Raw genomic sequence first — 16742 nt, 5'->3', positions numbered from 1 at the left:
AATCCTGCCTCATTTAAATCCAATCACCACGTGATGTCATGGTCTTCTTCAAAAGGCAGGACCAACAACTGGAAAGAATAACCTTGTACAATATTTGGGTCCTCTGCTGCCCCTCATCAAGGGAAAAGTATTTGACAATATAGTCCACCTTCCTCCCCTGGATCTACATATTACATGGCCAAAAACCAGGTTTGTTCTTTCACATGATGGATCCATCCTCCCTGCTACTCAAGTCCAGTAGCACACAGCTTTGCTCCTGCCATTCCTGAAGGCCACAAGCTCAGGCCAGGAACCTGCTCCATGCTCACGTTTCCCTTGGGCATAGGGTTCCATGGAAAGGCTGTATGACTGCACGTGCTTTTGGAGAACAAAGTCCGTATGTGCCGGACCAGTTTCTCCGCTTCTCAGCTTTTCCTTTTAAAGGTCAAGTGAAACATTATTACACAGAGCAAGGAGTTTGTATGTTATTAGAGACACTTTAAGGGAAAGGAATTTTGTACCTGGTATATAGATAATTTCATGTTGTTGGCCGAAGGCAAAATGGGCATACCTACTACAGAATTAATAAGTTTGTGTCAAAAAAAACGCTCAGGCTACTCCGAGTGCTAATAGTTTTCTTCTTTTTCCAAGTTCGGGTTCATTTCGGTGCGAGAAGACAAAGAATGGATCGCCTTTCTGCGTGCTCCGCTTCCTCTATCTCCACCTCCACGTTCCCACCTCCAGTATTTAAGACGATGACCTTTTTTGTCTTTGTACCACTTACAACGCCTAGCACTCTTCCCCTTGTTTTCAAAGCAGAGCACTTAAAAGATCGTTATGGAATTTAATTGAATCGAGAGAGGCAAAACTACTACTTCCAGCTGGTCTTTGGGGCAGGAGAAAGGAATGGGACGTGCATTATCCGCCACGTGGGAGCTTGTCGGCCAATCGTGGCTGCCGTTACAGCTGTCGGTTGGCAGCTACTTGTAAGAAGCCATGGCGGAGGGTCTGAGTTGAGGGTTGGCTGTGGCGGCTGCCAGCTTGGGGCTCTAGGGCGAAGCTGCGCGCTGAGGCTGCCAAAACAGGTATATATGAGTGATGTGGCGCGTCAGGAGGGGATGGTTTGTCAGGAGGCAGAGAACTGCCATACTACCAAACCAAGGCAAGGGCGTCGGGAGGCAGAAGGCGCTGAGAGGCCGGTGCCTCCGCTCCATCTGCTTGACAGCCAGCGGAAGTGACGTGCGAGGGCGCGGAGCATGCCGGGAGGCTGCCCTCCGCCGAGGGTGGCAGGGCTCTGAGGACATGCTAGTCCCCGTCACGCCCAGACAGGATGGAGAAGAGGCGGTCTGGGCTGGAGGAAAGGCGGGTCCGGAGCCGGGGGAGGCCGTGAGGTGGGTGCCATTCCCGGGGAGGAGGCTGACTGGCGCTCATGTCTGCCTGAGCCACCGCACCAGGATCGGGGACTGTCGGAGCTGGAGGCACCTCAGTCGTGATCCAGTACGATCCCTTCATCGTGCGGCGGAGGAAACGGAGGCGCGGGGAGCTGGGGGTCGGGGTGTGCGTGGCGGGTGGGACGAGAGGGACTTTCCCGGGGTCGCATGGACAGGATTCGATCTCCGCGTCTTCGAGTCCAGATCCAGCGCTCTTTCCGCTCCTCACCCTTAGCCTTGCTTCAGGCGGGGCAAGGGTGCCCGGTGACCAGGGGGGAGGTGGAAGTGCTGCCTCCGGGTCCCGGCTCGGGGCTGCGGTGAGCGGGGCTGTCCGAGCCCTCTTCCCTCGTTACCCACCTGTGCGATCCCGGACGAGCGACCCAAACTCTCCAGCCTCCGTTGCTGCCCCTGTGAAAAGGGCTGATAGTTCCTGTGCAAGCTCCCCTTCAGGTTTGTTGTGAGGAATGTGCCTTTTGAACCCTAAAGATGATGATGATGATATCCGACCTTTCTCTTGACTCTTAACATTTGTAAGTTATGCCTTTTGAGCCTCAATCACGACTACCGGTTATCGGATAGGATCGTAGATTTAGAGCTGGAACGAAGTCACCAAATACAACTTCTCGTTTTACATATAAGAAAACTGAACCCCAGAGAAAATTAGTGACATATACGGGGTCACAGTGGTAGTGAGTAGTGGGATGTGAATCCAGGACCTACGTTTCACTATTCGTTTCAAAACTGATTTGGAGAAAGCTTCTTTGCAGTCTATGATCTTTACAGAGGAACAGATTATCTACAAAACTGATAGCTAAAGGGTAAATGTCTCATAGCTGAGGACTCTGAGTAATAGTATTTTGTAAAACTTCCTTCTTGCTTTCTCTGCCTTATGTTTCCAAATCAGTACTATAATCGAGTATTCCTTTCTTCTCCCTCCCCCCTAAAACAAAAAAGCAAAAAACAAAACCAAACACACCTTTCCTGTTATTTTGAGATGGAAGCAAGAGGATAAATAGTGAAATGAGAACTGTTCTCCACCAAATTCCTCCAGTGTTTGATCATAGTTTAGAGGTGATCCTAGGTTCTTTAGGACTATGCCAATGGAGCAGAAACTCTAGCAGCTCCTACTAAGATGAAAAGGGGCTTTGAGTGGTGAGGCTCTATGAAGAACTGTGTCTGTCATTCAAGGAAATCCTAGCTGTATTTGGTTAGGCTCATCATGAGGTTGGGGACAAAGTGATTTGGCCATAGCAATTCTCAAGGACTGTCTACTAAGTCATAGTGTTGTTGTGAACTCCCTGGGAATCTACATATGAAAGAAATCACAGATCCCTGAGGAAGAGATCACTAAAACATTTTACATATTTGAGATTGGTATTATTACTAAGATGGAATGACAGTATTTTCTCTGGCTACCTCTTAGAATTATTGTAGTGATGAAATAAATAATGTGAAAGTATTTTTTTTAAAGCTTTGGAGTATTTTACAAGTATATAATATTTGAGTATTTTAAAATATTCAGTGACAGGATGCAGGGAAAGAAGAGCAGGTAGAGATATGGGGTGTAAGAGTAGATGTCAATTTCAAGTAAAGGAGATGGTGTGAGTGAAGGCATAGAAGAAAGAACAGGAGAGTAGGAAGTAGAGAATAATTCAGTTTAATTGGAAATGTAGCACAAAGTAAGAGAAATAGTATGAGAAAGCTTGAAAGGTAGTTTGAAGATAAATTGTGTCTGGCTTTGAATGCCAGGATTAGGAGTTTATACATTATTTGTTAGGCAGTAGTAGGGTGTCGTTTATTTATTAGTTGCTATTAGTAAACAATTTTATAAGTTCCTGTATCCAAAAAAAAAAAATCACCAGACTTTTGGAAATGAGTCTCCTCGAAAACTTAGCTAGCTGGTTCTTAGATCACATTCTATACTTAAATCACATGCTTAGATCACATTCTATACTTAAATCTTTTCTAGCTTGCTTGGGCCTGTTAAAGCTTGGCATTTCTTCAAGAACCCAGAATCCCCTCCATGCCACAGTGAGGCATTAGAGGAAGACTTTGGCGAAGAACAAATGTAAATATAATTTTTATTAGGCTGCCATGTGCATCTGACATAGCATGCTTCCTTTTTTTTAATAATTAAATTTTATTTTTTTCAGTTAGCAAAAATCTGCCTTCATTCCTTCCATTTCCCCTCACAATTATTTGTTGGTACTTATATGCCAACACATATAACCTAAAGAATAGAATTCAGTCAATCAAGCATTTATTAAGTGCTTTTTATGTGCTAGACTCTGTGCCTAAATTCACTTCAAACATTAAATGCCTACTGTGGGCAAGGGTCTTTCAGAAGAATAAAATAATGTATAGTACATTATTCTTATTTTTGTCAGTTAGTAAGCATTTATTAGGTGCTTACTATGTTCTAGGCACTGTAATTGAGTTATCCATACAAAAATTAATGCTTTCTTAGTGTTTTGAGATGGATGAAACAGGTGTTGTCATTTCCATTTTTATTACAGTTTTCAAAGTTACTGTTAATGGCAATCATGATCACTTGATGATTTGGTATACTGAGATACTGTTTTTCCTTTATGCCTGGAAGAATGTGCAAGAACAGTTTGTATCTTTTAGAAGTACAAACTTCTACAAAGTGAACACTTTGTTATGTCTTACTTCTGGTTCTGATATTTTAAAGTAAAAGCAAGTTAACATCTAATAAGAATTAGGAAAACTGTTCAAAAAGTCCATTTACTCTTGGAATGCCAGCCTACCCATCGTGGCTAAAAATATTGATGTCATGATAGGGAATATTTTAAATTATGAGTTGTCTTTAAAACATATTTGAAAATAAGAGTAATTCTGAAAACCACTAAATAGATTAATAAATTACACTTGGTGGCTCAGTTCACTGATTTTTGTTTTGTTTATGGGGAGCATTCATCCTGAGAGTCCTATAGTTTTCAAAAATTTTTTGGAAAATTATCTTTTATATATATTTTTTAAAAAATAGATTTTTATTGACATCTTTCATTTTTGCATCCAGATTTTAAATGCCAAATGGAGGAGTTTTCATTTTACCTTAGAGGCAAGAGGGAGTCACAGGAACTGCTTTCAGCATCAAAGGGAGATAGTCAGACTTATGCTTTGGGAATATCAATTTGGCAGCTATATGAGTGATGGATTGGAGGAGGATAAGACCAACTGGAGACAAACAGTAGTCCTGGCAAAAGGTTATGAGGGCCTGAACTGTGTGAATAAAGAGGAATGGTGGTTAGGAGAAATTGGGAGGTGGAATCAACAATACTCAACAATAGGTGGGAATATGAGGGGACAGTAAAGATGACCCCAAGGTAACTTACCTGGGTTAAGTATGATAGAGGCCGTAGAAGAAATAGAGAAGTTAGGAAGAAGGAAGGTTTTTCGGAGAAAAAATAATTCTGTTTTGGGCATGTTGAGTTTGAAATGCCTGGTGATATGGATCTGGAACTCAGGAATGAGACTCTGGATTTATAGATCTGGGAAGCATCTACGTAGATATTTGAACTTATGGGAGACATAGAGATGACTAAGAAGAAGAAGAATATAGAGAGATAGGAGAAGAGGGCCCAGTGCAAAACCCTGGGATACATCCTGGGAGCAGGACATGGATTATAATCCAGCAGAGGAGGCTGTGAAGGCCGGACAGAGAGGAGAACTAAGAGAGAACAGTGTAACTAATAACCAGAGAGGAGGAAACGATCAGACTCAGAACTGGAAGGCATCCCTCCAGTCACCAACTCCTACCCCTTCATTTCATGTGTGGAGAAAGTTGGACTTAAGAGAGGTAGTGACTTGCCTAAGATTATGCCACTGCTCAGCAGCAGTGCCACTTCTCAGACTGTGCAAACCTTTGACTCCAAATCCTATGTACTTTACACTGTAGGAGAGGATAGTTAAAGGAACAGAGGTGGTCAGCTGTGTAAAATATTTCAGAGAAGTCAAGAAGAATGAAAACTGAGAAGAAACCATTCACTTTATGTACATATCATACATATGTACACATGGGAGCTGAGTTTTTGACCTGGATATTTTGATGTTTTTATGATTTAGGCAAATCAGAACCTCTCTGAAACTAACTTTCCTCATTTGTGAAATGAAGGTAATACTTGAGCTGAGAAGATCAAATAACATGGTCTGTGCAAAGTGCTTTGTAAATCACAAAGCTCTGTGAAAATGTGAGCTATTGTATCTTCTATGCTAAATAGTGATAATGCTTTATTTCAGCAGAGCTAAAAGACCTGCATTTGAGTTCTAGCTCTTACCAGTACCAGCTCTCTGGCAAATCACTTAAGTTCTCTGAGTTTCTTTTCTCTTTTCCTCCTTTCCTTTTTCTTTGTAAAATGGGGATTATAAGAATACTTGTACTACTTATCTTACAGGATTGCTGTGAGAAACATGGTTTGTAAACTTGGGCCATTATTAAATTCCTCTCAGTCCTCATGTACCTTTGGGGTAGGTAGTGTAGATAATAACCTCATTATACAGATGAGAAAGTTGAAGCTCAGATTGTTTGAGTGACTTGCCTAAGATCACATCCTAGTTAGTAGGAAAGGGGATAAGAATTTAGGTCTTCTGACTCCTCATAGAGTATTCTTTCTTCTCTACCAAGTGAAGATGATGAGATGCAGGCACAAAAATATATTGAGTTTGAAAATTCCACACAAACAATATGATTATTAAATAGAGTGCAGTGCACCCACTAGGAACTCTATTTTTTCAGCTAATCTGTCTTTTGTATATATGGATTTTCCTTTTACTCATACATATTACAACCTATTCACCCTTTCTTACCCTTTTGTTGACTTCTATGCCTTTCTTGTTCATGTTTTTTAAAAATCCTCCATGGAGGAGCTACCTCAAATGTCGCTTGAGGCTTTTCTCGGGGCCTTTTCATAGTTTGTGGGTATCATTGCAGCACTAGACTGTTAATTTTTCCATGCCATATGACCAGACCACCTTTTAAAAATTCAGTGATGGTGGTGACTTTTAATTGCATAAGAATACAAGCTAGCTCTTTCAAAGTAGTTTTATCTGTATTCCAGCATATCTTATCAATTTGTTAATTCATTGCCTGAAAACATGACTTTTGGAGAAAGTTCTTTCTGTGGGAACCAAACTGAGTGGATCCTCCCTGATGGGTTGATTTATTGTATCATATGTAGGCATGAAGCTTTGGAGTAGTTTACAAGTCTTTGGCTTCTTTCATTTCTTGACAAACCCTATTTTTCATCCTGATCCTTTATCCTTCACTCTACCCACTTTTACTCTTTAGTTTGTCAGTGTCAAAGTAAATGTTCACTTAGTTTAGAAGATCTTGTGTTCTTTGTATAATTCCTTTACTACTTCTTTCTCTAGAATAGATGTCAAAGTGCAGTCATTTTTATACTGGTATGTTTGCTTCTGCTTATTGTGAATATGTTAAGGCTCAAAATACTCAAAATAATTGAGTGTCTCACAAATTAGTTTCTTGGCTTATAAGAAGGCATGAAACCAGTTCTCAGTTCCTTTATTCATTTCTCTGAAAAGAACCTGTGACTTAACCCTTCTATTTAATTTCGTGGCTTTTATGCCTTTAGTTTGATTCATTGCAATAATATCACTATAAATGTGGTTCATTTCCTCCAGTAGTGTATCTGCTGGTCTTCAGATAAATATTTCAGATTGAATATTATCAACATAAGATGGAAAAGGAAATAAACAAATTAACCAGGCCATGTCGGGAGCAATGCTAACATGTCAGCATTCAGAAACAAAGATATACACCGGTCTTATGAGAAGCAATATGGTATGAAATATGGTATGAATTAGTATAGAATTAGAAATCAGGGGAACTTGCATCCAGGCCTAACTTTGTTCGTGATTTGTTATGTTATCAAACTTTGTTCATGATTTGTTATGTTATCTTGGCAAGTCACTTAAACTCTGTTTGTCTCTGTTTCACTGTTTGTTGTAAACTTTCCTACCTCTCATAGTGTTATAATACCCAAATGAGATCATGTATATGTAATTTCTTTGAATGGTATAAAGCACTGTACTTATTATAATCATTATTTTTATTAGCAAGCATGAATATCTAACATACAAGTATTATCAGCTGCCTCTTTTCTAGTGACATTGGCACTATTTATCCCTTTTTGACAATCAATTACCATTCTGGCCAGTGATTTTTCTCAGAACCTAGTGACCTCCTATCATCTGTAATAATTTGGATTCCTTCTTTTCTGTTTCCTCCTCTTTGTTAATTTTAGTGTAAAGTCAATTCACTGTGGAATGTAATGAGAATCTTGCCTAATCTTTGGAACCATCCGGCAGGTGCCCTGCCATTGGCTGGTCAGGAAAGAGGAAGCAGAATGTTCTCATTGTTACACCATAAGTTTAAAACTTCAGACTCTGGTTTGGTTAGTGCCAATGACGTGGACAGGTTGTTTTTGGCACCTCTTCTCTGTGATCACAAGCTGATGAGATAAATACCTTCTAGGCCTTGTGAATCTACAAAGCAGTTAGGTCTTGCCATCATCTAGGTGCAACAGCTGCTTTGTTACCCTGAGATTATTTGGGGGTTTTAGGGAACTCTGGAAGGGAAAGAAATGTTCTTGTCCTTCAGCTCCTTACTCAGGGATAGCATGTTAAAGCTAAAGGATTAGATTAGATATTCTCTATATCTTGGTCTTTTTATAGAGCAGAAGCTTATCCTGAAGAAAACTTTTAACAGTTTGGTAATATTAAACACCAGCATTATGTTATGTGCCATAGAGAATACATAAAATACAAAGTTTTCCTACCCTTTTATTTTGCTAGTAGGTTCAAATTGATATTTATGTTTGGGATTTCACTTGGAAGGTGGTGAGTGACTTTTGTAAATGCTTTCTTTAATACTACATATAAATTAAGTATTTGTTATGAATTGTACATCTCTGTTGATATACTTAATGTGTTTTCTAGGGCCTGTGAAACATGGAACCAAACTCGCTGAGGACTAAAGTTCCAGCATTTTTATCTGATTTGGGAAAAGCTACCTTGCGGGGGATCAGGAAGTGTCCCCGGTGTGGCACATATAATGGAACCCGAGGACTGAGTTGTAAGAACAAAACATGTGGAACCATCTTTCGCTATGGAGCACGAAAGCAGCCCAGCATTGAAGCTGTCAAAATAATCACAGGATCTGATCTGCATATCTACTCAGTACGGCAGAGAGACAGGGGTCCAGATTACCGATGTTTTGTGGAGCTGGGTGTCTCAGAGACGACAATTCAGACAGTGGATGGTACCATCATTAGCCAGCTGAGCTCAGGACGATGTTATGTCCCCTCATGTTTAAAAGCAGCCACTCAAGGTGTTGTTGAAAATCAGTGTCAGCATATCAAGCTGGCCATAAACTGCCAGGCAGAGGCCACACCTTTGACCTTGAAAAGTTCAGTCTTGAACTCAATGCAGGCCTCCCCAGAAACCAAACAAACCATCTGGCAGTTGGCCACAGAACCTACTGGCCCATTGGTACAGAGGATTACTAAAAACATTTTAGTGGTAAAATGCAAGGCCAGCCAGAAGCACAGCTTAGGGTATTTGCATGCATCCTTTGTGCAGAAAATCAGTGCCAAGAGCATGACAGAGCGCCGGTTCTTCTGTTCCTGCCAGACTCTGAAATCAAACAAGTCAAACACCTCCAAGGATGAGCTGGCCCAGAGATGCATTCACTTCTTTGCATGCATCTGTGCCTTTGCCAGTGACGAGACGTTGGCTCAGGAATTCTCTGACTTTCTCAGTTTTGATTCCAATGGTAGGTGGGGTTGGCACATGCACTCTTTCATTTCTAAAATGAGAAGGAATGGTTGAGTGAACTAAGTGCCATAATCTTAAAAAAGAGTGAGCAGTAGCACCAGGTAGTGTTTTAAGAAGAGCTTGCAATCTTAAGGGACAACTAGGGCCTTCTTTATCTTCATCACAAACAATACTGTAGATTGATATCTAGAGGCCTCTCAAATACAGTTTTTGACACTTTATTTCTGACAGTGAAACTAACTGAGTGAGCCTGCCCATTTTTAAATAAGATAACTTAACAGAAATATTTGGTGTCAAAAACATAGCAAGCCAGGTCCTATCTTATCTGAGTCTAGCAGTTAGACTACATTGAAATTTGTTTCATTCAGTTTGTCACAGTTTATCTATATGTGACTATTCAGAGAACTACAAACCCCTGATTCATATGGTAAGAAGATGACCCTTGATGAATTAGACAGCTTAGACTTGACTTTTTCATCTTTTGCATGGTAGTCTTTAAAAAAGTCTAAGAATCTTCAATTTTCTTTCTGATTTTTTCTGATTTTTGAAGATGTGGAAAACTACAATGTCTTTATTTTCTATATGGTCCTTAAAAATTCTGAAGATCAATTGTAGTTTCTGATTTTACCTTCCTTTTGATTTCAGTGATATTTCCTTTTTTTCTGTTCCCCCAAATATACAATAAAAAAGAAACCTTCATAACAAATATACATAGTAAAACAAAAATTCCCACATTGACCATGTCTAAAAATCGATGTCTCATTCTGCATTTTAAGTCCACCGCCTCTCTGGCAGGAGGTGGAATAGTATGCTTCTTTTTTTGGTCCTCTGGATTGTGCGTTATCATTGCATTCATCAGAGTTCTAAAATCTTTGATAGTTTGTCTTTATAATGTTGTCATTGTATAAATTGTTCTTCTAATTCTAATTTCCTCTGAAACTGTTTATTGTCATTTTTCATGTCACAATTTCCCATTTTATTCATATACTATAGTTTGTTTAGCCATTATCCAATAGGTGGGCACCCCATTATTTTCCAGCTTTTTGCTACTATGGAAAGGGCTGCTATTTTTGTCCTTTTCCTCTTTCTCTGGGTCCTTTCCTTCTTTTTAAAATTTCTTTGGGTTGTGTGTCTACTAGTGGATGGAGGGGATAAGAACAGTTGAGTGACTTTTGGGACATAATTCCAAATTGCTTTCCAGAATGACTGTGCCAATTCACAGCTCCACCAATAGTGCATTAGTGTGTTTGTTTCCTCACAGCCTTTTCAGCGTTTGTCATTTTCCTCTTCTGTTATCTTTGCCAATCACTGATAAGTGTGATATGGAGCCCCAGAGTTGCATTAATGTGAAATTTCTTTAATTATTAGTGATTTGGAGCATTTCCCCACGTAATTGTTAATAGCTTGGATTTCTTGCTTTGAAAACTGACCACTCATACCTATTGACTATCTATTGGAGAATGGTTCTTAGTCTTAAAATTGGAATCAATTCTTGCTAAATCTTGTCTATGAGATCTTTTATCAGAGAATGTTGCTGTAAGGATTTTCCCCCTAGTTACCTGTTTTCCTTTTAATTTTAATTGTACTGATTCTATTTGTGTAAAACATTCTAATTATGAAATTAAAATTGTCCGTTTTATCTTCTGTGATCATTCAGTCCCTTATTTGGTTAAGTATTTTCCCCATCCAAAGATCAGAAAGATAATTTTTTTCTTTGCTTCTCTAATTTGCTGATAATGTCACCTTTTATGATTTAAGTCACTATCCATTTGGAGTTGATCTTGGTATACACTGTGAAATGTTGGAATGTAACTAATTTCTTTCATACTTCTTTCTAATTTTCCCAGCAGTTTTTATCAAATAGTGAGTTGTTATCTCAGTAGCAGGGTCTTTGTGTTTATCAAACACTAAGCTACTAGATTTGCTTGATTCTATTCTATGCATTATGTGCCAAATTTGTTTCACTGATTGACCTCTCTTTTTTAACTGTTATGAAATCGTTGAGATGATTGCTACTTTATAAAATAGTTTGAAATTTGGTACTGAAAATTTGGTATCCCTGCTTTCTCACCTTTTCCCCATTACTTTTCTTGAGATACTTGACCTTTTGTTCCTCCAAATGAATTTATTTATTATTTTTTTAACTCTATAAAATGATTCTTTGGTAGTTTGAATAAGTGAGTTAATTTAGCTAACACTACAATTTTATTATATTGGCCTATCTATGAACAATTAATATTTCTCTAATTATTTAGGTCTGTATCTGTTTCTGTAGATAGAATTTTATAGTTGGATTTATGTAGTTCCTGAGTGTGTCTTAGGAGATAGATTCCCAAGTATTTTACACATTCTTTATTGGAATTTGTCTTTTTATGTCTTGTTGCTAGTTTTTTTTTTTTTGGTAGTAACAAGAATGCCACTGATTTATATGGTTTATTTTATATACTATAAATCTATGTGTATATATATATATATTATGTATATATATATACTATAATCTATACTATAAATCTACATATACTGCATTAGTTGATTCTATTAATTTTTAAAGTTGACTCTTTAGGATTTTCCAAGAATTTAAAATCATATCATCTGTAGGAAATGACCATTTTGTTTCTTCTTTGCCATTCTCATGCCCTCAATTTCTCTTTCTTGTCTTATTGCTATAGCTAGCATTTCCAGCACAATGTTTACATTAGAAAGATTGGAATTTAAGAATACCTTGAAGGGCCAAACTGTCAATTGGCAGTGCATTTTTTAATCCGTAAGGCAAAAAAAAAAGAAGATAGGATTTTTATTTCAGAGTAAAATTATAATAAAACTTTTGTATCACTTAATATGCTTGGTCCTACTATTAAGTAGTAGTGATAATGGACATCCTTATTTTACTCCTCAATCTTATTGGATTTCAGTGATTAAAAAATGCAAAATGTATTTATCTCCAATGGGCAGTCATCCTCTAACTCTTTATCTTTAAGCTTCTATGCACACTTTCCTTCCCCTTTCTCTCCTTGGCCTTTCTCTCATATTGAAAAAACACTTCTATGTATTAAGGAGCTCAGTACTTAAAAGAAGTCTGTTTTGAAACGGATTTAATAAATATTTTGGGGGGTTTGGATTTTGTAAGTTCAGTTTTCTTTAAGTGGGGCACACTGGGTTTCTTAAATGATTTGTTAATTTAGAGATCTATTTTCTAGGTCTTAAAGGGATTATTGTGCCCCAGTTAGGTTGTCATTCAGAATCTACAGCACAGATTTGCGAGTCCACCACCTCTAAGCCAAAGAAGAGGAAAAGGGATGAAGCATCTGGTGAGAAGCTGTTTCGAACTTTTGTTTTATTCTATTTCATATGTTGCTGTGGACCCTCTTGATTTTCTGAGGAATTAAAAGAATTGAGCTTTTTTTTCTTTTTAGAGTAAATCAAGAAGAGGATTCACATCTAGAGGTCAAAATAATGCAATCTCTCTAGCACTGACTTTTGGTATTTCCATGTTGTTGGATATTTTTCTATCTTCTAGAACTTTCTGAAAAATTTTGTATCTTTAAAAAAATTTTTTTTTAATCTAGTTAGAACTGTGCTATAGTGTTAGTGAAAGCAGGACTACAAAGCTTGCCCTTTTTCTAGAAAGGACATTTTACCCTTTCCCTGTATCTTATCAGACAGTGGATATGTTATCCAGCTTCACCTGCTTCTTGCCAGTTTTCTTCAGGGAGGTAGGGCCAGTTTTGTTAAGGGAGGTAGCTACTTTGCAGAGATAATAGGGTGGGGTTATATATATGGGCGCTTGTAACGGCATATTTGTGAAGTGTTGGTTAATTTTGTTGGACATTTTGTCCCCTCTTTTTTACTTATTATAAAGAATGGATCTCTGGGAGGAAGCATACAATGGGAAATGTAGATAACTTAAAAATGAAAGATATCGATGAAATTTTATTCAAAAAAATTTTTTTCCACTCAGTTCCATTTTTTTCAGTTTCAGATTCTCTTCCTTCTTCCATCCCTTCCCCCTCCCATTGAGAAGGCAAGAAATACAAAACCCATTACAAATATGAAGCCATACAAAACAAATTTCCTATTAGCCATGTTCCAACTACAACCCCAAGAAAACCCAAGCAAAAGAAAGAAAGAAAAAAAAATGTGCTTCAGTCTGTACTTTGAGTCCATCAGTTCTTTATCTGGAGGTAGATGGCATTTAAAAAAAATATTTGTTGACCTGAAATTTTCATCCAATGGGATATAATTCCTTTCCATACCTTAACTCAGTTCCACTGTTAGTTTAGGAAGTTCAAAACCACAAGTAAAGATTTATTTTAATTTCTTTCATAGAATATGCAAAGTGTACCTAAGCATTATGTGGGAATCATTGCACATTTTGGTCCCTGCAAAAATTAATTTGTATATATATCCTGCAGACATATTGCTAAAATTTTCAGTCATTTGTATTTTAGGTACACAAGCCAATAGTCCACTTTTGGCTCAAGATGCAGTGAGCAATAATCTAAGAAAAAACAGTTTGAAAAAGCCTGCAGTCACCTCTTCAATAAAAAGGCAGGGTAAGTGTTTCTTTACTGGGATGGCTTCAGGTGGTGGAATTTTATCCCTGGGAAGTCAAAGTGCTCTCTGTTGAGAACTGTTCAACCATTTGGACACTGAAAATAGGAAAAGTTGCTATGATTTTGGCATAGGGAAACAAGGAGACTGGGGAAATAGAGAAGGGGGATTGAGCAATGACAGAATCCTCTTTGTATTACATTTGGAATATAGAATAAATAGTATTGGACTGTTAAATTATGTCTTTTAAATGAGCAAGTGTAATAGAAATATATTGAATCGTTTTGGTAGGATGGGTGGATTTTGTAGAATTGGGGGGGGAAGAGAATTCCTTGTTTGGTTTCTTATCTACATGCACCATTGGCACTGCAGTTCCCTTCCCTAGCAATACTTTCCAGTTGTATAGTGCTTTTTAGTTTATATTCATCATCCCATTTGATCTTCACAATAACTCTGACATAAGTGGGGAAGAGAAACAGCGCTGTATTATTACAAACATGCCAAGGTCTTCCCATCCTTAAAAAAACTATCACTTGACTTTGTTTTCTCCTCAAGCAGTCATCTTTTATTTCTTCTCTCTTTTCCAATCACACTCCCAGAAAGGATCATTTACACATATTGTCTTCATTTCTTCACCACCACCACCCCTCTGCACCAAATTAATTCCTTTGCCACCTGACTTCCAATGCCACCGCTTGACTAAAACTGCCCTATTCAAGGTTACCAATGATCTCTCTATTTTTTAAATTAAAAAAAAATAGGAAGCTTTTTACTGCTTTAACAACAACAACAAAACAACAACTGTGTGATAGTGAGTTTTAACTTCTTCAGCCAGAAGACTCCCCTGTTTCTTACTGGTTGCTTCTGCTGCCATCTCCCAAAGATTTAAGATGCTTTTCAGACCCTCTTTAGACTGTGACCTCGTAGTTGTAGCCTGATCTTCCTGGTTCACGTACTGCCACCTCTGTTAGGGGTGATCAGTATGTCATGAAACTTTTCTGCCAGCCAGAGACAATCTTTTCCTTATTGAATTTCTCTGACCATCTGCCTAGACATCTCCTATGTGTTTGTCATATAATAATAATAATAACTGTTATTATTATTCACAGTTATATAGTGCTCTAATGCTAAGGTTTACAAAATGTAAACAATAACCACGTGAAGTAGGTGGTACAAGTAGTACTCTCTCCATTTTTACTGGTGAGCAAATTGAAGCTTAGAAATAAAATTCATGGTCACACAGTTGGTCAAAATCAGAGCCAGGATACCATCTTAGGAGACTTCAGATCCATTGTTTTCTACTACACTGTGCTACCTCACTAAATCTTAGGCTCCTAGAGGGTAGAAACTATGTTTTGTTTCTTCTTTGTGTCTTCAACACCTAGCACAGTATATTGCACATAGTAGGTGATTAAATACATCTGTTCAATTGGTTAAATGATAGATTGGTCTTGTGGTTCAGACCTGTAATTTTATTGTAGAGGTGACTCTTTCTTTCAAGGCATCTGGGCAGCTGTTCTGCAACTTATAATCTTAGAGAGATAAATGACTTACCCAACATCATATAGCCCATTTATGTCTGAAACAAGATTTGAACTCAGGCCTTTGGGACTCCAGTGACTGCTCTTTATTCACCACCCTGTGCTGTAGGTACATCTGGATATATAAGTGTGATGTATTAATCTATAGTGTAGAGATCAGTCTAATACACTTGAAGGCAGGTTTTGGCTCTTAAGAAGCCGCTTGGCTATTTTGGTTTCTTTGGTGATAAAAATTTAAAAGGAATTAGACTAATTTGTAGGTGCCAGTTCATTAAGAACTGTATTAAACAGCCATGTGATATGTTATATTTTTTTTTTGCTAGGTTTTAAAAATTTGCCAACTTCTCAGTATGTTGATGGATTTTGTTCTAAAAGTTTCCCAGCTAATACAAAAATCTTTTTTTTTTAGTCTCCCACTTTTTAAAAAATTTTAACTCATTGTTTTTTGATGCTTTCAAATTAGCCAACTTTTCCCCATGTTTTTGACTGTTTATATTGTGAGTAAAAGTGGTTGTTACTGAAGAGATCCTTGTCTTTCAGCCTGCAATCAGCTGCTAGATGAATCACAAGTGACTTTATCCTTCCAAGATTGGCTGGCCAGTGTCACAGAACGCATCCACCAAACTATGCATTATCAGTTTGATGGTAAGTACTTACTTTTCAATGGAGCTCTTTCTGGAAGAAGAAACTTAACTGTATTACTGTTGTTACTTTATTCTGAAAGAGCATTATTGAGCTTCTATCTGTTACTTTGTATCTGTCAAACTAATAGGTTGAAAATTCAAATGCTTTGGGCTGGAAGGAACAAGAGAAGGTTATAGTATGAAGAGAATAAAAATCGCAGTAAAAATGTAGTGCTAATAGAAGTCTAAGAAATGTAAAAAAAATACTAGTAACTAAAACTCAGTGAGTACCCATTCTACTCTAGTTCTACTAGCCCTGTGTAGGGGACATAAGAATATTTGAGAGATAGTCCAAGACCTATGCATGAAAATTTAATGGAGGTGAGAGGGCATACACATGACAAAAGTACATGCAAAGAAAACAAAAGCAAGAGAAACAATATCATTACACACATTTATATAGCACTTTAAGTGCTTTCTTATTTTGAAGATATGAAATTATATACTCAAGTGCTTAGTCCTGCTCCAGTAAACGGAAAGACCACATTCAGGTATGGAAGTAGTCATTGAAAAGGTTGGAAAGTTGGAAAGTTAGAAAGGACATTACAGATATAGGGAGGTCCAACCTCTCAGGTTATGTAGGGAACCCTTCAGCCATATTCTTGACAGATGATCCAGCTTCTCTTTCAACACTCTCATATTACAGAGAACTCACTATTTTGCAAGGCAGCCCATTCCATCCTAGTTAGAATTCTTTTTCTTTCTTTCTTTCTTTCTTTCTTTCTTTCTTTCTTTCTTTCTTT

The 16742-nt window shown here is 37.9% G+C and overlaps 1 protein-coding gene across 3 annotated transcripts in view; it reads left to right on the top strand.

The window, feature by feature from the left end:
- The first annotated feature begins 979 nt into the window (after positions 1 to 979).
- CUNH2orf42 (chromosome unknown C2orf42 homolog) overlaps positions 980 to 16742 on the top strand; it is a 39879-nt gene continuing 24116 nt past the window's right edge. Inside the window, exons 1-5 of one of the 3 annotated variants that reach the window (XM_027865315.1) lie at positions 980 to 1064; positions 8388 to 9222; positions 12422 to 12532; positions 13673 to 13777; positions 15857 to 15961. In XM_027865315.1, the coding sequence (XP_027721116.1) occupies positions 8400 to 9222; positions 12422 to 12532; positions 13673 to 13777; positions 15857 to 15961 (1144 nt within the window). In that variant the 5' untranslated portion in view covers positions 980 to 1064; positions 8388 to 8399. Of the gene's footprint in view, positions 1065 to 1250; positions 1371 to 1560; positions 1860 to 8387; positions 9223 to 12421; positions 12533 to 13672; positions 13778 to 15856; positions 15962 to 16742 lie in introns of those variants that run through there. The other 2 variants (XM_027865313.1, XM_027865314.1) reach the window with 2 other exon arrangements.

This window comes from Vombatus ursinus, unplaced genomic scaffold (assembly GCF_900497805.2).
Source record: "Vombatus ursinus unplaced genomic scaffold, bare-nosed wombat genome assembly UNPS02014778.1, whole genome shotgun sequence".
Classification (NCBI taxonomy): Eukaryota; Metazoa; Chordata; class Mammalia; order Diprotodontia; family Vombatidae; genus Vombatus; species Vombatus ursinus.
The sequence above is the reverse complement of the archived record's forward strand: the minus strand, read 5'-3'. Positions and strand labels throughout refer to the sequence as shown.